Source organism: Lagenorhynchus albirostris, chromosome 11 (assembly GCF_949774975.1).
Source record: "Lagenorhynchus albirostris chromosome 11, mLagAlb1.1, whole genome shotgun sequence".
Lineage (NCBI taxonomy): Eukaryota > Metazoa > Chordata > Mammalia > Artiodactyla > Delphinidae > Lagenorhynchus > Lagenorhynchus albirostris.
In genome coordinates this window covers 60,835,959-60,856,117 of record NC_083105.1, presented here as the reverse complement: position 1 = coordinate 60,856,117, position 20,159 = coordinate 60,835,959, and the positions used below count along the sequence as shown (strand labels likewise).

Here is a 20,159-nt window from a genome sequence, read left to right as displayed (position 1 = left end):
CATGTCCTTGAGGGGGTGTCTCCATAAACCTCCACCCTTCAGTCTGGAGAGGTTATGTGTCTGCTGTCCTAGGCTATACCACACAGGCAGAGTGGAGTTACGGTTGACAGCGTGGTGTGGGTTACAACTGAGGCCACTTTTAATGCACAGGCAGTGGGAATTTTCCAAACAGCTAGGGACAGACTGTTCATTGTTGCAAGGCAGGAAAGAGGTTAGAACAGTGGCAGAGAATCCTTAAGGTCACAAGGGGGTGGGAGCACAGAAAGCCACGGAAACCTCAGTCGACAGTTTTGGGGACTTGGAGCCAAGAGGAAGTGTGGGGCGGGAGGTGTAAGGAGATGGAAGCACAGTGACACAGGTGGCTTTCCTGGGCCAACTGCAGCAGCAGCTGCTCTTGTAGTTTTTTGCTGGTGCGTTGACTTCTGAAGTCGAGCAATAAGTGGCTTGGTGTGCTGTGATCCCTGTGGGTAGGGAGGAAAAGCTCCGGCCCAGGCTACCTGTACCTACAGCCTACAAGGCAGCGCTTGCATACTGCAGCTCCACCGCAGGCAGCAGCCTCAGTCACATCCTCCAAAGCCTTCATTTCAAGCCACTCCCCTCACTGTGTAATACTGAGGTCTTGGTAAATGATGATGGAAAAAAGGGTGAAGCTAGGAAAGGCTGACCGGAAAGAGGTTCATGTTGGTTGTGCACAGAAAAGGCAGGGAGGAAAACTCCCTGTACTATGGCCCAACAGGGTACTCAAGTTCAAGGGAAAGGTAGGCACCGGTATGGCCCCCATCCTCAGTCATAAGAATGTGTGGACTCTTTCAGAAGCCCAGCCGTGGAAACGGGTCCCAGGATGGGTCAGCCCTGTCAACCTACGTAAATCTTGAGCCATCAGAGGCTGCAGGTTTGGCATCAACTTCAGTCTGGTCAGGTCCCTCGTGTATTCCAATCCACACGGCCTAGTTTCTTCTAAACAGAGTCAAACACTAGGCTCTGGATCCCAAGGCAGGGTCCCAGTTAGTGCTGAGGGCGTCACCTCGAGCGCTAAGTGAGCTCACAGCATCTGGTTTCTCAGGAAGTGGGAGAGCTACATACACATCTGCTCCTGGGAAGCATTATTTCTCAAATAAAACCTTGTTTCTCAGCAACAATTTGTAGCCCCCAGGGCCACAAGTGTGGAGGGAAGACGTGCCTTCCCTCACCCCCCAGCCTCAGCAGAAAGAAAGAGTTTGGAAGAGGCGAGCTGTGCAGCTCCCCGCCCAGCTGCAGCAACCTCCCAGCTGGACAATATATCCTCTGTCCTCAGCTAGGAGATCTTGCCTCTGGAGACAGCTCTTCCCCTTCCCCCACTCTTCCTGGTTCCCAGAGCCCAAACCCTCCCCTGAAGTTCCCCTGACCTCTTCCAGCCAGACCAGCCTACTCCCTCAATGCTCTCCTATAGTCCCCCACCCCCAGGATCTGAGCACACTCAGTCACAGGCATGGGATCACCCCAGACCAGGGAAGAGGGGGTTCAGCCTTCCGTGCCAGGATGGGCTGCCCCCTGCATAGTTAAGGTAAGAAACCCTGCATGAAGGGTCAGAGGGTGTTGCTCAACTTGTTTCACCTTCACTAACATGATCCTGCTTTTCTCCTCCCTTTCCCCTTCCTTTCTAAAGTCCCCTCTGCTCTGAGCTGGTAGTCAGGATGCCTGGCTGGCCCTATGTTCCACGTGCCACCCATTATAATTTCACCCCCTCCAAGCCACCTTCTATATTTTCTCACTCTCAACCTTCCTCATCAGCTTCCCCCCTTCAGCCCCCTTCCGCCGTCCCCACATTGAGAGCAGGAATCAAGTCTGGGCTGGAAGTTCCGCTACCCATCTTACGACCCTCCCCCCAATTCCTTGGAACCTCAGAAGTGCCTCTTAGCGAGAATTCCCTGGCGGTCCAGTGGTTAGGAGTCGGGGCTTTCACTGCTGAGGGGCCGGGTTTGAAAAAAAAAATTTCCTCTTAGGGGCAGCAATACCAGCATGAGTGTGAGGCTCTGGCCCTCCCATCATTCTGGGATCCAGTCAAGTACGTTTTCTCTGGGTCCCAGTCTCTCCTTTGGTACCTCTAAAACCTACCCTTTGGCATGCATCCCAGGGCCCAGCCAAAGACCCTAATGAACTCTGGAAAGAGCAAGATTTTAAAAGAGGTAGACTTAGGCTCCAAAGAACGGAGTGAATTTTCCTATCTTGGCTATCTCGATTACATAATCAAACCTTACCAAAATACACAGAACGACCTTCAGCCCTGCCCTTTCAGCCCTGCCCCTTCGCCAGTAGCCTCTGATCCCCGTGGTTCTCCTCTCTCCTCTGGCCTTCTCCAGACTCTGGCCTCTCACCTTCTCCCAGTGCCTCCCTACCTCTTTCCTCCCCCGCTCCGTTGGCCCCCAGCCCTTCCTCCAGATCCCAGTGACTCCTGCCGCTCTAATCTCTGCCTATTGGACACCAACTCAGTCAAGAGCAGTAAGATCAAGGCTCCCCGGTCCCAGCCACACCTACCCCTCCCAAATGCCAGTCTCTGGGGGACCTGCATTGTCACCATCCGCAGCTTCCCAGCCTCTTCCCTGCCGCCAGATTAGCATCAGGTGCCCCACTCCCTCGTAATCAGAACCAGACTTCTCAGCCTTTGCCAAAGGCTAGATGAGCACAGAAAAGACCCAGCTGAGAGAGGAGACAGGGAGGGATAGAAGGCCTTAGCGCGGGCGATACTGGCTGCCTTGAGCAGGTATTGGGCATTGAGGTCTGGGCACCGGCTCCTCAGAATCCGCCTGCCCCCCTCCCCCACCAGTTTTCATCATGGAAAATCCAGTGGGGAGGGTGAGGGAGAAAGTGTCAGGAAGTGCTCACTGCTAAAGAACACTGGGGAACCTGGGAATGGGAATAGATTGATTGAGCTTCTAGAAAGACATCCTTTCCCTCTACCTTCCCCTCCAGGGTGGCACAACTCAAACCAGCCCCACAGCCCATTAACTCAGCTCCAGGAAGTTCCTATCCAGTACCAGATCCAGACACTGCAAAAGAACTGAATGAGATTAGACCACAGAATAAATTTCCATGTCCACTGGAAAGCCTGGAACTTGAGTTAAATGAGAGGAAGACTTTAATAGAATTATCCTAGGGAACAGGAATGACAGTCCAGGTCCAAAGCAGGGCGATGTTTGGGCCGACTGGAGCAGCTTAGGCGTGGGGTTGGGAGGTTGAACTTGACCTGAAGGTCCTCAGCTGTGAGTCCTTTGGGGCAGACTAGGTGGCATTCGAGAAGTCTTCGGTGGCAGAGGACCAGAGGAGTGCGTCCAGCGACTTGGGACATAAGTGATACCAGATGCCTTCGTTTGAAGCCCCGGTGGGTAGGTGGCGCTAGCCCCACTAGGCTAGGCCGCAGGTGGCCCCTGATTTCGGGGTCAGGCCCACTCCCAAACGCATTCCCGTGGAGGGGCCGAACTGAGAGAGGCCGAGGCAGTCCTCTGCACCCTTGTTTCTAGTGCCTTCTGGACCTGTGTCCACCTTTTCTTCTGCGTCTGTTTGGCTCGTAAGTTTTTTTGCCTGTGTCCCTCTGAGTCAGTCTCTTCCGGACTCTTTGAGATTTTCCTGTCCCTGTGTTCTCCGCGTCCACCTCTCCCAAAATCTCTCCCCGCATTTCTGTCTCTTCCGATCTCCAAGGGTCTCTGCCAGTCCCCGCATGCCTCCTTCCCAGCTCCTGGGCGCGTGGGTTCGCCAGAGAAGGTGGGGAGGAGAAAAGGAAGAAGGAGAAGGACGAGGGGCGGGGAGCGGGCGGCACGTGGGGATTGGAGCCCGGGAAGGAGGGAGAGAGGGAGGGAGAGGAGCCCGCGGGAGGGAGGAGAGGGCGGCGCAGGGAGCGGCAGGGGCGAGCGCAGCGCGCCCGCCCCGTCTCCTCCGCCTCCTCCGCGTCCGCTCGGCGCGGGCCCGGACGAGATGGGCTGGCCCGGGGGCTCCCCCTGCTGCTGCCCCGCCCCGCCGCGCCCCCGCCCCGCCGGGCGCCCCCCGCAGGTGAGTGGCCGCGCTGCGCCGGGCGGGAGGGCGGCGGCCTGTGCGTCACGGCCCGGCGGGCAGTGCCGGGGGCGGTCGCCAGGGGGCGCGGGGCCACCGGGTGGGGCGAGGGGGCGCGGGGAGCGGGGCGGGCGCGCTGGGCCGGGGGTCGAGAGCCGCGGGGCCGGGGACGGCAGCGGGCGGGGCCCGGAGGCCGGAAAGGTGACCAGGGGGCGGGGCCGGCCCGCGGTCACTCCCCGGCCCGGCCGTCTCGCCTTCGCCCGTCCCGGGCGCACACGCCGCCGCTCCGTCCCGCCACGCACGCGCTCGCGCCGCCCCTGCAGGCCCGGGACCTGGGCGGGAACTGGCCGGGGAGAGTGCGAGTCAGGGTTTTGCTATTTTACTTCACATCTGGGGAAACCGAGGCAGATTCGGCTTCCACCGTCAATTCTCCAGGTCACCCTGGGCACACTCGCACACTCCGCCTTCCCTCCTTGTCTCCTTCCCTGGGCCTCACCCCTCCTCGCGGCTGGGCTCCCAGCCGCTCATCCAACCACAGCTATTTCCAGGAAGGGGGAGTGTTGGATGGAGGGGGTTCTCCAAACAAACCCAGGGCTTGGGAAGTAAGAGGAGGCCAGGCTGGGGGACAGACTGACGGGCTCTGGAAAGTTCCAGGCAGGAGGAGGGTGAGGGTCCCAGGGGTCTGGCCTGGCCTTCCCAGGCCTGCCCCAGCGAGCTGCTTTTCCTCTCAGCACTGCCTGAAGGCTCAGCGCTCTCCCATCCCATCTCACTTCAGAGGTGCTCCACAGGGTGGGGAGGGACTCAAAGCCATGCTTCCCTGGCCACCCAACATGGGGGCTAGTGAGCCACCCACGAGGACAGGAGTGAGGGTCAGAGAAGGTCTGGGGACCTGTTGCCAGGTGAGGGGACTTTCAGCCTCGGGAGGCAGCAGGAGTAGAGAGAAGCCTGCTGGAGGGGTCCTGGCCAGGGTAACTGTAATAGGAGGGGAGAAGGGCCATCCCACCACTACCACAGCACCTCTCCTGATCCCAGCAGGGCTGGGGACTGCACCAGGCCAGGCCCGGTTGCCCACACTGGCCAGGGGCCTGGAATGTCCTGGGACCCAGCCAGGGCTGGTGGGGTGGGAGTGTGTTGCAGAGCCAGTGCCCCTCTCCAGTTACAGGCTAGGCCTCCCTCTGGCTAAGGTACCCTGGGGGCAGACTTCCTGACCTGGAAGGAGAATTAGAGCTTCAAGGGAGAAGCTTCAGGGTAAACCCAGTCCAGGCAGCCCAAGGAAGTGTCCTGATTGGGCTCATCCCGGCAGCAGCGGCAGGGTTAGACCAACCCAGATGGGCTCGAGGGAGGGAGAGGGAAGGTTAAGGAGGACCTGGTGGGAGAAGCCAGAGCTGGGGGAGCTTCCAGAGCCCTGGGACATTCAGTAATACGCTGCAAATGGGGGCGGGACACGCACGTTTGCACATTCTTTCAAGCCACTGGACTGTTCCACTGGACTGCTCTGGGGAGCTGCTGTCCAAGGCTTGGGGCTGAGGACCCCCAGGCTATTAACCCCTTATACTTTCGGAAGATTACTCCCCCCCATCCTTTCCAAGGCCCCAATCCACCTCCTTCCCTTAACTTCCGGGACAGGAAGCTGGCCGCATTCCCAGGAGGGAGGCAGGAGGCCCGCGGAGGGGCGTGGAGTATGTGTTGGGAGGGGGGCCTCCTGTCCGGTTCTCGGGCCCTGGGACAGCTGCTGAGGAAGGAGAGCGGAGCTGGGAGAGCCATGAAGGTAGCGTTCAGGCTCGGGACGGGGGGGGGGCCCAGACCTAGAGCTTGGGGTGGCAAGGCTCAAAAGAGCTAGAGACCTGAGAGAAACAAGCCAGAGAATAGGTGAGTAGGGTACTGTGTCAGGAGCAGAGCAGCTGGGGAGCTCTCAGGAGAAGGGCCCCAAATGCCTCGGGCTGGGGCAGGAGAATGGCTGGCTCCTGTGCGCAGAGCGGACTCTGGCTGGAATTTGACCTTCCAGTGTAGATGGTGGGGGCAGGGGGCCAGTGCACGTTCTCCTTTTCCTATTTCTTCACAACTGGTAAAACTGAGGCAGGAAGCTGGCCCTCAGTCCCATTCTCCCTAACCCTCAGGATGCACTTCAGTCCTGAGCTGGCTGGGGTGGCAATTCCCAGCTCCCACTCCCCCCACCAGAAGTCCCCAGAGAGCCTGAGAGTTCAGGCCGGGAGGCTGGCCTGGCTGGGACGCGGTGTTCCCCGCTGGCCCTTGAGCCCTGCCCTGAGACCTAAATTCCCACCCCGCCCCTGCCCCGCCCCACTGGGGGCTGGATCTCAGGATCCCACAGATCCCTGGATAGGGCAGATCCCTGGGCATGGAGCAGCTCCAGAGCAGGGTGGGCTGGGGGCAAAAGATCCTGGGCTGACACTCCCAGCAGGGTAGATCCTGGGAATCTGATCTCCTGGCCTCCCCCACTTCCTACCCCCCCCACCCGCCCCCACTTCCTGGAGCAGCGACCTGCCCCCTTCCCGCCTGCACTCCCCTCCACTTCCAGGGCTGGGCTTCTCCTCACACCAGCCAGACAGCCTACTCTCCACCCAGGGGAAGTGGCTGCCTCTGCCAGGCCGCTTCCAGGAAGCCCCGGGCCAGGCCCCAGCATTGTTCGGGCCCCACGGCCGGCACCCCAGGCAGCCGGACACCATGAAGTCCAGCGGCCCAGTGGAGAGGCTGCTCAGAGCCCTGGGGAGGAGGGACAGCAGCCGGGCCACCAACAGGGTAGGAGGGCCCATTGGCTGGACAGAGGAGGGGCAGGGGCGGAGGTGTGGGCAGTGGGGGAGGGGGCCAGGACTCAGGCCAGACCCCCTTCCCAGTTTCAGCTTCCTCAGCCTTCTCCCCTTGTCCCGCATCCCCTCGCATCCCCTCGTTACGCTATCGCTCTGGACTGGCCAGTCTGGCTGTGGCGTGAGCAGCAGACGTTAGGGTTAGAGCAAAACCTGGTGTCCCTTTCAGCTCCCCTGACACATGCCCTGCCCTAGCCCAGGCCAGCCCTGCACCCAGGAAGGTATACATCACCGTAGGACCTTCCTGGGTACTATTCTGGAACCCCAGAGAGGACGTCCCTAAGCTGAGAAGTTTGAGGGAGATGGGATGGGGGTGGCGAAGGAAGGGAGGGAGGGAGGGAGGCAGCCAGGTCTCAGGAGTGCTTTAAACAAGCGGGGGGAGTTGATTGGCTTTCCACTGCTATCACCTGTGTGTGCCATTAATGCCAAAATGCACCCAGGTTTCCTAGTGGGTCTGGCAGAGTTGGTCCAGCCCAGAAGAGTTCAAGTTGGGTTTAATCCAGAAGCTTCAGGGACAGCCAAGAGGCCAGAGGTGCTGCCTGCATCCCCAGGCTGAGGGGCCTGGAGGCCCCTTCACTGCCTTTCCCCACATTTTCTCAGCCTCACCCCAAAAGAAGCATCTCAGGGCAACATGAGACAATACAATGGGGGAGGGAGGCAGGAAATTGAACGCCAGAGAAGGAGAAAAATAGGTAGAAGAGAGAAGAGGCAAGGAAGCAAATGGTCCCCAGAGGATGGGAGGGATGGGACAAGGTAGGCCTGGGCCATAGGGGGCATCCCAGCCTCCCCGCTCACTGCACTCTGGGTGGGGAGGGGCCCAGGAGCATCTGCTCCACCCTCTCCCCCTCCAACGCTGGAATCCCACTTGAACCTCCTCAAGTGACGGGGCACTTACTACATCCCGGGCACTTACTACATCCCGGAGCAGTAAGGCAGCGAAATATTTCCAAGTCATGCCTCCATCTGCCTCTCCCTCTGAGCATTACCGCCCCCTCCTTACACAACTGCTGCCTGCCGCCTGGGTGCACAATGAGTAAACATGTTGTTCTGACACTAGGGGGAGGAGGGCGTGTCAGCCGCCTGGAGGACTGGGACATCGGGACCAGGGGAGCAGGCCTGGCTGAGGCCCTCCTGCCGGGTCAGTCTGGGTGCTGTGTGACTGACACCGTACATTCATGTCTGAGCCCCTCCCTGCTCACTCTACCGAAGCCTCCAGCTGGGGAGGGCAAGATGGGAGGAGAAACAGGTTGTTTTCATAGCAGAGTCAAGGAGCGCCATCCCCCCACACCAGGACGGAAGCTCTAGGGCTTGGGTGGCAGTGACCGCAAGGGTATCACACACCAGGGCCACGTGAGGGGCCTAAGTGATCCCTTGGGGAGGAGCTGACCCAGCTAGGGTGACGCAAGGGGCCAGGTTCTATGCACTGTCTAGGACAAGCCCTACAACTGCCCGGAAACAGCTGTGGCCAAGTGCGTTCTACGAGTTTGGGGGCTTTATTGGGATGGAAGAGAGAAACTGTGCAGTGCTCGGGCCCCGGCCTGGTCCTGGAGATGGGCCCGTGGGAACTGACACCTCTGTCTGTCTGTCCCTCCACCTAGCCTAGGAAAGCTGAGCCACATAGCTTCCGGGAGAAGGTTTTCCGGAAGAAACCACCGGTCTGTGCAGTGTGTAAGGTGACCATCGATGGGACAGGCGTCTCATGCCGAGGTGAGGCGCCCTGCCCTATGCTGTGACTCTGCGAGCATCACCCAGCACCACTGGGTTGCACAACCCCAGCAGGCAGACCGCAGAACAGAGCCCGTACTGCGCGTGCTGCCCCTGGGCTGGGCCACGTGGGAGCCAAGAGGAACTGCGTCCCCTCCAAACAGCCCTTGCTCCCCCAGCACCCCAGGAGACCCAGTACTCTAAATCACCTTCCCACGTCACCTGAGACTGGAGGCTTTCCTCCCTTGCTTCCTCTTCACCCGCACCCACCCTAGAACGTTACCCCTGGCTCCCTCCCTCCCTGGCCTGGGCAGTAGGGCACCACTGCCATGCGCTTCCCTTGAACTCTGCCCCTGCTCCCCCACTCCAGCCAGCTCAGTACAGCCGGAGTCCTGGAAGTCCCAAGGTCTAGTTCCAGGGCCTGGGGAGATGGGAGAGGGCCACCCCTTCCACTGCCCCAGTGGGCCCCTGCTAACCCCTCTCCTCCCCTCCATCCCCTCTAGTCTGCAAGGTTGCGACACACAGAAAATGTGAAGCAAAGGTGGGTACCTGCTGTGGGGAGGGGGACTGGGGTCCCGTCCTCCTCTGAAACAGGCTTCTCTGACCACACTGGCATCAACCCTCCACCCTTCTCATCATTGGGGAACCCCTGCTGGGTGGGAGAGGGTACTGTACTGGGCCCTTTAAGAACCATCCTACTCCACCCCCTGGAGGGCTGGCCCAGGCAGCGCAGACAGCGACAGCGCAGCGTTTGTCTTGGTGCGGTGCCCAGGCTGCAGCTGGCGAGTGGATGGGGGGTGGGGAAGAGGAGGAGAGCGAGGAGGAGGAAGGGTGGGGTGGGTGGGTGTCAGAGCAGGATTTCGGAGACTGGCAGCCGGATGGGCTGTGCCTTCCTTCTGGGGAAGGGTCCTCAGGATGCCTGAGTGGGTCTTGTCCTGGGCCCTGGAAAGGCTGGGCAGAAGGTGCAAGGTGTAGATAGCACCCACTGTCCACTGGGAACCTGAGACAGCTGCATCTCTGGGGAGGTGCCCTGGTCCTCCTCCTGCAGTGTGAGGGGTCCTAGGGCCTTGGAGCTGGCTTTGGGGAGCTGTGTGCCCAGGGGCGGGGTCTCCCAGTGAAAGAGGCCAGTGTCCATCCCTAGCCATGGCCTGCCTGCATGGCTCTATATATAACTCCTGCCCTGCAGCTGGATGAATGGGGGTCTGTGTGGGCAGGGGGCTGGAAGCCAAGAGTAACAAGTGGGGGGCCCAGGGGTGGGGGACCGAGAGGCCAGAGGGGAGGCTCCCTTAAATAGAGGAACCTCAGTTGCAGCCTGCGCCCATCTGCTGACAGCCCCTCCAACTTCTCGCTGAAGCTGAGGGGTGGCCCCATCCTTAAGCCTGGGAAAGCCCATTTCACCAGCAGCTCAGCTCCTCACTCCCGTCTCCTTCCAGGTGACTTCGTCCTGTCAGGCCTTGCCTCCCACGGAGCTGGTAAGTATACTCTGGGATGGGGTGACCGAGGCAAGGAACCTGGCTGCGGCGGTGTCCAGAGGTCTGGTGGCCACAGAGAGGGCCCCCAGGAGGTTACCTTGAATGGACTAATGTGGATAGTGGTCAATCCTGAGGCAGTGGGAAAAAATTTGAGCCCTCTGCTATCGTCCTCTTGGGCCTGCTGGGGGCTAGGACTCCGCCCCCCCCCCAGTACATTCCTTACAGGGACGCCGGCTGGTCCTCGCCCCTTCCCTAACCACTCCCTTTTCCTCCCCCATCTCCCTCTAGCGGAGAAACACGGCCCCTGTGAGGCGCATAGAGCACCTGGTAAGGTGATGCTGGAGGAGGGGGGCGGAAGCAGGTAGCTCTGGGACTAAGGACCTAGGTTTCTTCTGAGGCAAAAGTTCATGGAACTCTGGAGTGGGGAGCCTAGAGTGAGGGGCACAAAAGACGTGTGCAAAGTCTCATCTCATCCACCAGGGATCCACCAAGTCTCTGAACTACTCAAAGCAACGCAGCACTCTGCCCAGGTAAGTGAGGGCGCGGGGTGTGGTCCCATATGAGCTCCTTCCGCTGGCCTCACACCTCAGCCCAGGGCAGGGCCCCCCAACAAAGCTCTCCAGGCCAGCGCCGCCCCCCAGCTGGTCCCACCCACTCTCAGGACCCAGGAGACCTCACCTGTAGTCAGCCAAACACCCTTCCTCCACACCAGCCTCCGGTGCCCGCCCCACCCCCACTCTCCGCCCTGTTCCTAACACAGGCTTCGCCTCCTCCCCAGGAGCTTCAGCCTGGATCCTCTCATGGAGCGCCGCTGGGACTTGGACCTCACCTACGTGACGGAGCGGATCCTGGCCGCCGCCTTCCCCGCGCGGCCCGACGAACAGCGACACCGGGGACACCTGCGCGAGCTGGCTCACGTGCTGCAATCCAAGCACCGCGACAAGTACCTGGTGAGGGGCGGGACCTGCCTCAGTCAGCCAACGAGAGGGCTGGGAGGTCCAGGCCCCTCCCTGACGTCACGCCGCGGAGGCGGAGCCCCGAGTGGGCGGGGCCCGGGCGCAAACCTGGACCGCCGACTGGGCTGTACGAGCTAGGTTGGGCCTTAGCGACCCCCTCATTTTGGAGAAAGACCCTTCCTTAGGGTCACAGCGGGTGATACCACCTCCAAGCATGATCGCGCCTCGCTGCCTGGGGTCACTTCGCCTAATGCCCCCACTTTACTTGCAGCTCTTCAACCTTTCAGAGAAAAGACATGACCTGACCCGCCTAAACCCCAAGGTAGGAGGGGATTAAAGCCATCACCCCCTGCCTCCTCGGTATTAATAGTAGCAATTGCTATCTACTTCACTCTGAAGCACTTTCCCATATGACACGCCACTTGGGACACCCCAAAGCATGGTGCATCAGGTATCAACCCATTGTCCAGGTGAGGGAAGTGTTGAAGCTGCCATGGACACAGCCAACAGGCCCCTGACCTTGTCTCCAGGCCCCTACAGCCTGTCCCCCTTCCACCCCCACCCACCTCTTCTTTGGTGGCCACCAGCCCCAGTCCCACTCCTGCACCCCTCAGGTCCAGGACTTTGGCTGGCCTGAGCTGCACGCGCCCCCGCTGGACAAGCTGTGCTCCATCTGCAAAGCCATGGAGACGTGGCTCAGTGCTGACCCGCAGCATGTGGTCGTACTGTACTGCAAGGTGAGCTGGGAGCGCGAGTTCGCAGGGCTGGGTGCCCTCAGCCAGGAGCCCCAGCAAGCCCTGCATCCCTGTCTCTTTGTCCTTAGGGGAGCAAGGGCAAGCTTGGGGTCATCGTCTCTGCCTACATGCACTACAGCAAGATCTCTGCAGGGTAAGGCTCCCCAGCCCCGAGCGCCCCCTTCCCCAGTGACCCTTCCTCCAGCTGGCCCTTGACGAGCCCATCTCCTCTGAAGCCCACCTCAGTGTTCAGAAGAGCCATTTACTATAAACTTGACCTTTCCACCTCCTTCTTCTCACTTGTACTTCACCACAGTATTCCTAGGGCTGCTGTAACACAGTGCCACAAACTAAGTGGCTTAAAACAACAGAAACCTGTTGTCTCAGTTCTGGGGGCTACAAGTCTAAAATCTGAGGTGTCAGCAGGGCCACACTCCCACTGAGACTCTGGGTAGAGACCTTCCTGGCCTCTTCCTAGCTCCTGGTGCTGCCAACAGTCCTTGGTGTTCCCTGGCTTGCAGATGCACCACTCCGATCTCTGCCTTTGTTGTCACATGGCCTTCTTCCTGTGTGTCTGTGTGTCTGTGTCTCTTCTTCTCTTCTTCTAAGGACACCAATCATATTGGATTAAGGGCTCATCCTACTCCAGTATAACATCATAACTAATTACATCTGCAACGACCCTATTTCCAAATAAGGTCACATTCTGAGGTACATATCTTTTGCGGGGACACGATTCAACCCATAACATGGTCTTATTGTCCCATTTTACAGAGGAAGAAACTAAAACTCAGGGAACAATTGCCCGAGGTCCAACAACTAGTAAAGTGACTGGGGTTTCTAGTTCTCTTCACCACCACTCTGGGCCTCCTCTAGACTTGGGGGAAATCGCACCTCTCTTCCCTCCCCTGGGGCTTAGGGATGGGAGACCAGGTTGGAGACCAGCCCCTAAGACCCCACACTGGTCCCACTCTCCCCAGGGCGGACCAGGCGCTGGCTACCCTTACCATGCGGAAGTTCTGTGAGGACAAGGTGGCCTCGGAGCTGCAGCCCTCCCAGCGCCGGTGAGCAGCCTAGGTGGGGACGGGCCAGAGGAGCAGTTCCCTCCGTGGCTACGAAGGCCGAGGTTCTCTCATTCATGCCGCACACCTTCATGGAGCGCCTCCTGTGTGCTTGGGATTGTGCCAAATGCTGAGAACGCAGAACAAGCACAGGGTCCCTGCTCTCACGGGGCTTATTTACATGCTTAGTGGGGTAGATGGCAATAAACCTGTGAATACGGAGACAAGGTCGTTTTGGATGATGACAGGTGCTGTCTATACAAAAATAAAGCTGAGTCTCGTGGTGAACGGAGACTCACAGGACAGTCAGGGCCCACCGCTATATAACGTGAGGCAGAGATCTGGGGGAAGAGCATTCTAGACAGAGGGAACAGCAAGAACAAAACCTCGGAGACAGCAAGAAGGATGGAGGTTAGATGCAAGGAAGACATCTCTGTTGAGCTGGAAGATGGGAGGGAAGCGCCGAGGAGAAGGTGGCTGGGGCGGCGTTCGTAGTTGAGATGACACCAGGGGATCTCCAGAGGAAGGGGCTTACGTCCTCCTTGACATCCCCCCACCAGGTATATCAGCTACTTCAGTGGTCTGCTGTCCGGCTCCATCAGAATGAACAGCAGCCCTCTCTTCCTGCACTATGTGCTCGTGCCCATGCTGCCAGCCTTTGAACCTGGCACGGGTGAGTCTGCTTGGAATGTACTCCGGGGAGCGGGCTGTCGCCCACCCCCTCCACTCAGCACCCCTCACGTGCCTTCTCCTTCTTGCCCCTCCAGGTTTCCAGCCCTTCCTCAAGATCTACCAGTCCATGCAGCTTGTCTACACGTCTGGAATCTAGTGAGGGCTCTGTTCCCGGGCCCCTGCTTCCCTGCTCCCTGGGTCCCTGTTTCTCCAGCCTCCCCAGATAGCTGGGCCTCCAGCCACTGCACCCACAAACTAATAGCATCACAGAATCCGTTTTATAGGTGGGGAGGCTGATGCTTACGGGGCTCTCACTAAGGCAGTGTTCAGTCTCCAGTCTCCCAACTGCCTCCTGGCTCTTCACAGCCACCCGTGTACCCGAGTGCCCCTGATTCACCTTTGCCCTCTCTCTTCCCCAGTCATGTTGCAGGCCCTGGTCCCCAGCAGCTTTGCATCAGCCTGGAGCCGGCTCTCCTCCTCAAAGGCGATGTCATGGTGAGGGGGCCTAGCGACAGGGGGAGTCCTGGGGGTGGGGTGAGGGGCGGTGGTATGAGCCGCCAGCTGCACAGTCTCTGGTGAGCCATCAATTCGAGGCCGATGGGAGGGCAAAGAGGGCATCCTCCTGATGGGCAGGTCACCCTGGGGTTCAGGCAAGGCAGAGCCGTGGCCAGATAGTCCCCAGGGTGGAAGCACTGAGGAGACGTGAGTGGACACGAGGGCCTGAACGCCGGTCTCCCTCCCCTCACCCAGGTGACGTGCTATCACAGGGGTAGCCGGGGGACTGACCGGACCCTCGTGTTCCGAGTCCAGTTCCACACGTGTACCATCCATGGACCACGGCTCACCTTCCCCAAGGACCAGCTGGACGAGGCCTGGGCCGGTGAGTTGGAGACAAGTGGCTTGGGGACTGGAGCCCAGGTGAGGGCCGGCGGGCGGGCGCCTGGTTCCTCACTGCCCACTCCCCGCAGACGAGAGGTTCCCCTTCCAAGCCTCGGTGGAGTTCGTCTTCTCCTCCAGCCCAGAGAAGATCAAAGGTGAGAGCCAGGCCTGGCCCCGGCTGGGGGCGGAGGGGAGTCGTCCCTCCCTGCGCCTCACCCCCGGGTGCCCTTCCGTAGGCAGCACCCCACGGAACGAGCCCTCGGTCTCTGTTGACTACAACACGGCAGAACCTGCCGTGCGCTGGGACTCTTACGAGAACTTCAACCTGCACCACGAGGACAGTGTGGATGGTGTGTGGGGCGCGGGGCGGCAGGAGGTGGAGTTTTGGGGGGCACACTCTTCCCTCCCCAGGCAGACACCCCTCCCAGGAGACACCCCCTGAGCTGGAGTCTCCTGCGCTGTCCCCTGTTAACACTCTCTCTCTCTCTCTCTCTCACCCCCTTTTGCCTGCTTGCCCTCCCTCCCGGACCTCTCCCCACCCAGACTCCGTCACCCATACCCGGGGGCCCCTGGATGGCAGTCCTTACGCCCAGGTGCAGCGGGCCCCCCGCCAGACCCCGCCGGCGCCCTCTCCGGAGCCGCCCCCGCCCCCGCTGCTCTCTGTCAGCAGCGATTCTGGCCATTCGTCCACGCTGACCGCCGAGCCCGCCGCCGAGTCCCCTGGCCGGCCACCCCCGACAGCTGCCGAGCGGCGGGAGCTGGAGCGCCTCCTGGGGGGCTGTGGCGTGGCCGCCGGGGGCCGGGGAGCTGGGCGTGAGACGGCCATCCTCGATGATGAAGAGCAGCCCCCGGCGGGCGGAGGCCCCCGCCTTGGAATGTATTCGGGACACAGGCCTGGCCTCAGCCGCCACTGCTCCTGCCGCCAGGGCTACCGGGAACCCTGCGGGGTCCCCAATGGGGGCTACTACCGGCCAGAGGGGACCCTGGAGAGGAGGCGGCTGGCCTACGGGGCCTACGAGGGGCCCCCACAGGGCTATGCTGAGGCCTCCGTGGAGAAGAGGCGCCTCTGCCGATCGCTGTCTGAGGGGCCGTACCCCTACCCGCCTGAGCTGGGGAAACCGGCCAACGGGGACTTTGGCTACCGCGCCCCAGGCTACCGGGAGGTGGTGATCCTGGAGGACCCTGGGCTGCCTGCCCTGTGCTCATGCCCCGCCTGTGAGGAGAAGCTAGCGCTGCCCACGGCAGCCCTCTATGGGCTGCGCCTGGAGAGGGAGGCTGGAGAGGGGTGGGCGGATGAGGCTGGCAAGGCCCTCCTGCACCCGGTGCGGCCTGGGCACCCGCTGCCCCTGCTGGTGCCTTCCTGTGGGCACCACCATGCCCCAGTGCCCGGCTACAGCTGCCTGAAGCCGCCCAAGGCAGGCGAGGAAGGGCATGAGGGCTGCTCCTACGCCTTGTGCCCCGAAGGCAGGTATGGGCATCCAGGGTACCCTGCCCTGGTGACATACGGCTATGGAGGAGCGGTTCCCAGTTACTGCCCAGCGTATGGCCGGGCGCCTCACAGCTGCGGGTCTCCAGGCGAGGGCAGAAGGTATCCCAGCTCTGGTGCCCACTCCCCCCGGGCTGGCTCCATTTCCCCCGGCAGCCCACCCTACCCCCAATCCAGGAACCTCAGCTACGAGATCCCTGCAGAGGAGGGAGGGGACAGGTATCCGCCGCCGGGGCACCTGGCCCCAGCAGGACCCTTGGCATCTGCAGGTGAGGGCACTGGGATGGGGAGTGCCCAGGGCAGAGGAGGGCTCTGGAAGATGGTGGGGGAAGGCACAGAGTGAGAAAGAGCTAAGCCAGACAGAAGGGGCTCTTCCTGGCTCACAGCCCCTCCTCTCACCTTCCCTGCAGAGTCGCCGGAGCCGGTGTCCTGGAGGGAGAGCCCCAGCGGGCACAGCACCCTGCCTCGGTCTCCCCGAGATGCCCAGTGCAGTGCCTCTTCTGAGCTGTCCGGTCCCTCCACGCCCCTGCACACCAGCAGCCCAGTCCAGGGCAAGGAGAGGTACCCAGAGGGGCTGGGCAGCTCAGGCGCCTCTTGGTCCGGGCAGACCCTGAAGCCTGGGGTGGGGGCAGCTCTCACGGGGTTCTGCGGCTCTACTAACCACCTGCCCTCCCACCCCGCAGCGCCCGACGGCAGGACACTAGGTCCCCCACCTTGGCGCCCACTCAGAGACTGAGTCCCGGAGAGGCCTTGCCACCTGCTTCCCAGGGAGGGGCTGAAAGAGCTCCAGAGCTGCCAGCAAGAAGTGGGCCTGAGCCTCCGGCCCCTGGTCCCTTCTCCCCAGCCTCCCCGCCCAGCTCACCCAACGACTGGCCTCAGGAGAGGAGCCCGGGGGGCCGTTCGGACAGCACCAGTCCAAGGGGCCCTGTACCCACCACCCTGCCCGGCCTCCGCCACGCCCCCTGGCAGGGCCTTCGAGACTCCCCGGACAGCCCAGACGGGTCCCCCCTCACCCCTGTGCCTACTCAGATGCCCTGGCTTGTGGCTAGCCCAGAGCTGCCACGGAGCTCACCCGTACCTGCCTTCCCTCTGGCTGCATCTTATGACATCAGTGGCCCTACCCAGCCCCCACTTCCCGAGAAGCGCCACCTGCTGGGGCCTGGGCAACAGCCGGGACCCTGGGGCCCAGAGCAGGCATCGCCACCAGCCAGAGGCACGAGTCACCATGTCACCTTTGCACCTCTGCTCCCGGATAATGCCCCCCAACCCCCAGGTATAAAAGGCCTTCAGGTGGCTGGGGCCACCTCGGGAGAACCCAGGGAGGGGCATGGCATGGGGACTGGGGCGCCCTGAGGCCAAGCTCAGTCCCTCCCTGTCCTAGAGCCCCCTATGCAAGAGAGCCAGAGCAACGTCAAGTTTGTCCAGGATACGTCCAAGTTCTGGTATAAGCCACACCTGTCCCGTGACCAAGGTGAGAAGCCAGCCTGCGCCCACCCCCCTGGCTCGGCTTTGGAGCCCATCCCTCCAGTCGGTGCCTCTTCCCCGTCTCAGCGGGCCTCCTCTGGGCCGAGCCTTTCTCTAGCTCGTGATTCTGGGCTTCGGGCTCAAGGAGGTCTAACACTGTCAGTGCTCTGTGCGCTGACTCCCCAGCGGCGTCCCGGGTGCTGTCGCCGCAGCTGTTAGGGCCAGAGGCCTGGGGAACTTGGGCAGCGGAGCGGAGGGGCTCCTTGGGGCTCAGTCGGCCGCTGAGAAGACTTCTCCCAACCTCCTGCAGCCATTGCCCTGCTGAAGGACAAGGACCCTGGGGCCTTCTTGATCAGGGACAGTCATTCATTCCAAGGAGCCTATGGGCTGGCTCTCAAGGTGGCTACGCCCCCACCCAGCGCCCAGCCCTGGAAAGGTACAGAATGGTCAACCGTGAGGGAAACGGGGAGTGGGGTGTGGGGAGGTACCAGAGGCCAGACAAGGCAGGGTGGGCCGTGTCGCTTCTTAGTGGGGAGAGGGAGCAGGTGTCCTCTCCTGCTCGGGAAAGAATTCCAGCAGGCGAGAAGCAGAACCTGGAATCTGACGAAGCCTTCCTCTCCCCTCCCCTCCCCTCCGCTCAGGGGACCCCTTGGAACAGCTGGTCCGCCATTTTCTCATTGAGACTGGGCCCAAAGGGGTGAAGATCAAGGGGTGCCCCAGCGAGCCCTACTTTGGTGAGAAGCAGGGTCTGGGAAGGCTGCACTGGGCTGATCCAGGGAGGCCAAGAGGCGTCAGGAGGGAGGAGGTAGACCGCGGGTATCTCCGGGTGCCTCGAGACCCCACTCGCCTCTCCCCTGCAGGCAGCCTGTCGGCCCTGGTCTCCCAGCATTCCATCTCCCCGCTGTCCCTGCCCTGCTGCCTGCGCATTCCCAGCAAAGGTGGGTGTCCGGTCATCTGTCCTCCCACCTCTCCCCACCCACTGCAGGCAAAGGCAGAATCCCTAGGCCCTGGCTTCCCGCCTGCCTGCCTGCCTTCCCTCGGGGACGGCAGAGGTTGCTCTCCATCTCCCAGCACTGCCACTCCCCACTGGCCCCCGTTTCCCGCAGATCCTCTGGAGGAGGCCCCAGAGGCCCCAGCGCCCGCCAACATGAGCACAGCGGCAGACCTCCTGCGCCAGGGCGCCGGTACGGGCCTCTCCCTCCTTTCCTCCCCCTGGGCACCAAGGGGGCCGTTGCTGATACATGGGGCACTGAAGGGCCTTGAGGTGGGTGGGTGGGCCCTGGCGGATGCGTCTAAGCCCTGAGGGCAGGGGGAGCCCTGCATCTGTAGGCACGGTGGGAGAGGGAGTCCTTGGTCTAGGCTCTGTGGGGAGGGGGCTTGTTAGGACGCAGATTCTCAGGCCTCTTTCCAGCACCTCTGACTGTGGATCTGGGGGAGGCACAGAATCGGCCTTGTTAACAGGTTACCTGTGTGACATGCATCCCGAGCGCACTGGCTGGGGAAAGTGCGAGAGCCGGTGGGGTGGGGGGATCGAGGGGAGATAGACCTGGGGGCAGGCAGAGCCGCTGCTCCCTCCAACCCCCCGCCCCCCCAGCCTGCAGTGTGCTCTACCTGACCTCAGTGGAGACGGAGTCGCTGACAGGCCCCCAAGCGGTGGCGCGGGCCAGCTCCGCAGCTCTGAGCTGCAGCCCCCGCCCCACGCCAGCCATTGTCCACTTCAAGGTCTCAGCCCAGGGCATCACGCTGACGGACAACCAGAGGAAGTGAGTGTGCGTGCCAAGCCCCCCCGGGGGGGGGGTGCAGGCCCTGGGGCCCCGATTTCCGGGTGACTTTCCCCACCCTCCTCCTCACAGGCTCTTCTTTCGCCGCCATTATCCAGTGAACAGCATCACCTTCGCCAGCACTGACCCTCAGGACCGGAGGTGACCCTCTCCCTCCCAGCCCTTTCGCCCCACAGTCCCCAGCTCAGCTCTTCCGTTGGTAGCTATTCCCCGGGTGCATCCCTTCACAGTTCTTCTCCTTCTGCAGATGGACCAACCCGGACGGGACCACCTCCAAGTAAGCCTCCCTGGGAATGCAGTCGCCCCTCCCTGGCATGGCATGGCATGGCACTGGCGTGGCACTGGCGTGGCATCGAGGCACCTCCTTCCCCCCCAACCCTGGCGTGGCAGTCCCTGTGGAAGGGATGCTAAGCCCTCCCCATCCTGCCTTTGTACCCCCAGGATCTTTGGTTTCGTGGCCAAGAAGCCGGGAAGCCCCTGGGAGAATGTGTGTCACCTCTTTGCAGAGCTTGACCCAGATCAGCCTGCAGGCGCCATTGTCACCTTCATCACCAAAGTTCTACTGGGCCAGAGAAAATGAAGGAAGGCCACAAGCTCCGAGCCCACATCGACACTGCGCCCCTCTCAGCACCCCACAGCCCTCACTTCCCCTGGCCTGGACCCAGGAGACCCGGGATCCAGCCCCTCCCCTAGGAACGGGGAGCGGACACCGGCCTGGGACACTGCTCTCCTTCCCTGCCCCCAGCCTGCTAAGCAAAGTGGACGGGCCCATGAGATGACCTTGCATGTGAGCAGATGGCAGAGATGGGTGTGTGAAGGGTGAGAAGGCATCAGCAGTGGAGCCTGGAGGAGATGGGGATGGCCCTGCCTGCGTGAGAACATCAGCGCTGGCGGAGACAGGCCCTGCTAGCTCCACCCAGCTGCAGGTCCCAGCATGGCAGGGAGAGGGGAGAGTGTGGGGAGCAAGGCACTCCCTCCTCTGCCTCCCCTCTGAGCAGAGAGATCAGAGTGGGATCACATGAAAAGGGGGCTAAAAAAGAGTCTATTTTTGTCTAATAATAAAGAGTTTCTATAACGTTTAGTCGGAGTTGGAGTCATGCCTTGT

At 61.5% G+C, this 20,159-nt stretch overlaps 1 protein-coding gene across 14 annotated transcripts; it reads left to right on the top strand.

Moving 5' to 3' along the window:
• The first annotated feature begins 1,417 nt into the window (after nucleotides 1-1,417).
• Nucleotides 1,418-20,135, top strand: TNS2 (tensin 2). 14 transcript variants are annotated; one of them, XM_060166137.1, is made up of 29 exons: nucleotides 1,418-1,543; nucleotides 8,444-8,552; nucleotides 9,053-9,090; nucleotides 9,983-10,021; nucleotides 10,310-10,348; nucleotides 10,502-10,551; nucleotides 10,782-10,971; nucleotides 11,249-11,299; nucleotides 11,592-11,714; nucleotides 11,801-11,865; nucleotides 12,692-12,775; nucleotides 13,333-13,445; nucleotides 13,540-13,600; nucleotides 13,864-13,939; nucleotides 14,195-14,324; nucleotides 14,413-14,478; nucleotides 14,560-14,673; nucleotides 14,867-16,078; nucleotides 16,220-16,370; nucleotides 16,493-17,082; nucleotides 17,191-17,280; nucleotides 17,584-17,709; nucleotides 17,915-18,007; nucleotides 18,134-18,211; nucleotides 18,380-18,457; nucleotides 18,868-19,036; nucleotides 19,127-19,195; nucleotides 19,302-19,331; nucleotides 19,496-20,135. In XM_060166137.1, the coding sequence occupies exons 1-29, from the start codon at nucleotides 1,469-1,471 to the stop codon at nucleotides 19,632-19,634; spliced, it is 4,248 nt and encodes a 1,415-aa protein (XP_060022120.1). In that variant the 5' UTR covers nucleotides 1,418-1,468; the 3' UTR covers nucleotides 19,635-20,135. The 14 variants fall into 14 exon arrangements, 11 of the variants coding, with proteins under 11 accessions (XP_060022120.1, XP_060022122.1, XP_060022121.1 ...); XM_060166139.1 differs by lacking the exon at nucleotides 1,418-1,543 and adding an exon at nucleotides 3,936-4,023 and having other exon boundaries at nucleotides 10,800-10,971; XM_060166138.1 differs by lacking the exon at nucleotides 1,418-1,543 and adding an exon at nucleotides 3,936-4,023.
• The last annotated feature ends 24 nt before the right edge of the window (nucleotides 20,136-20,159 follow it).

Excerpts from the sequence above, each read along its gene's own strand:
- TNS2 (XM_060166137.1), top strand. The coding sequence starts at position 1,469 with ATGGGATCACCCCAGACCAGGGAAGAGGGGGTTCAGCCTTCCGTGCCA. Across the intron at positions 14,479-14,559 it reads CAGCCCAGAGAAGATCAAAG|GCAGCACCCCACGGAACGAG; the intron begins GTGAGAGCCAGG and ends GCCCTTCCGTAG. Across the intron at positions 19,037-19,126 it reads CTGACGGACAACCAGAGGAA|GCTCTTCTTTCGCCGCCATT; the intron begins GTGAGTGTGCGT and ends TCCTCCTCACAG.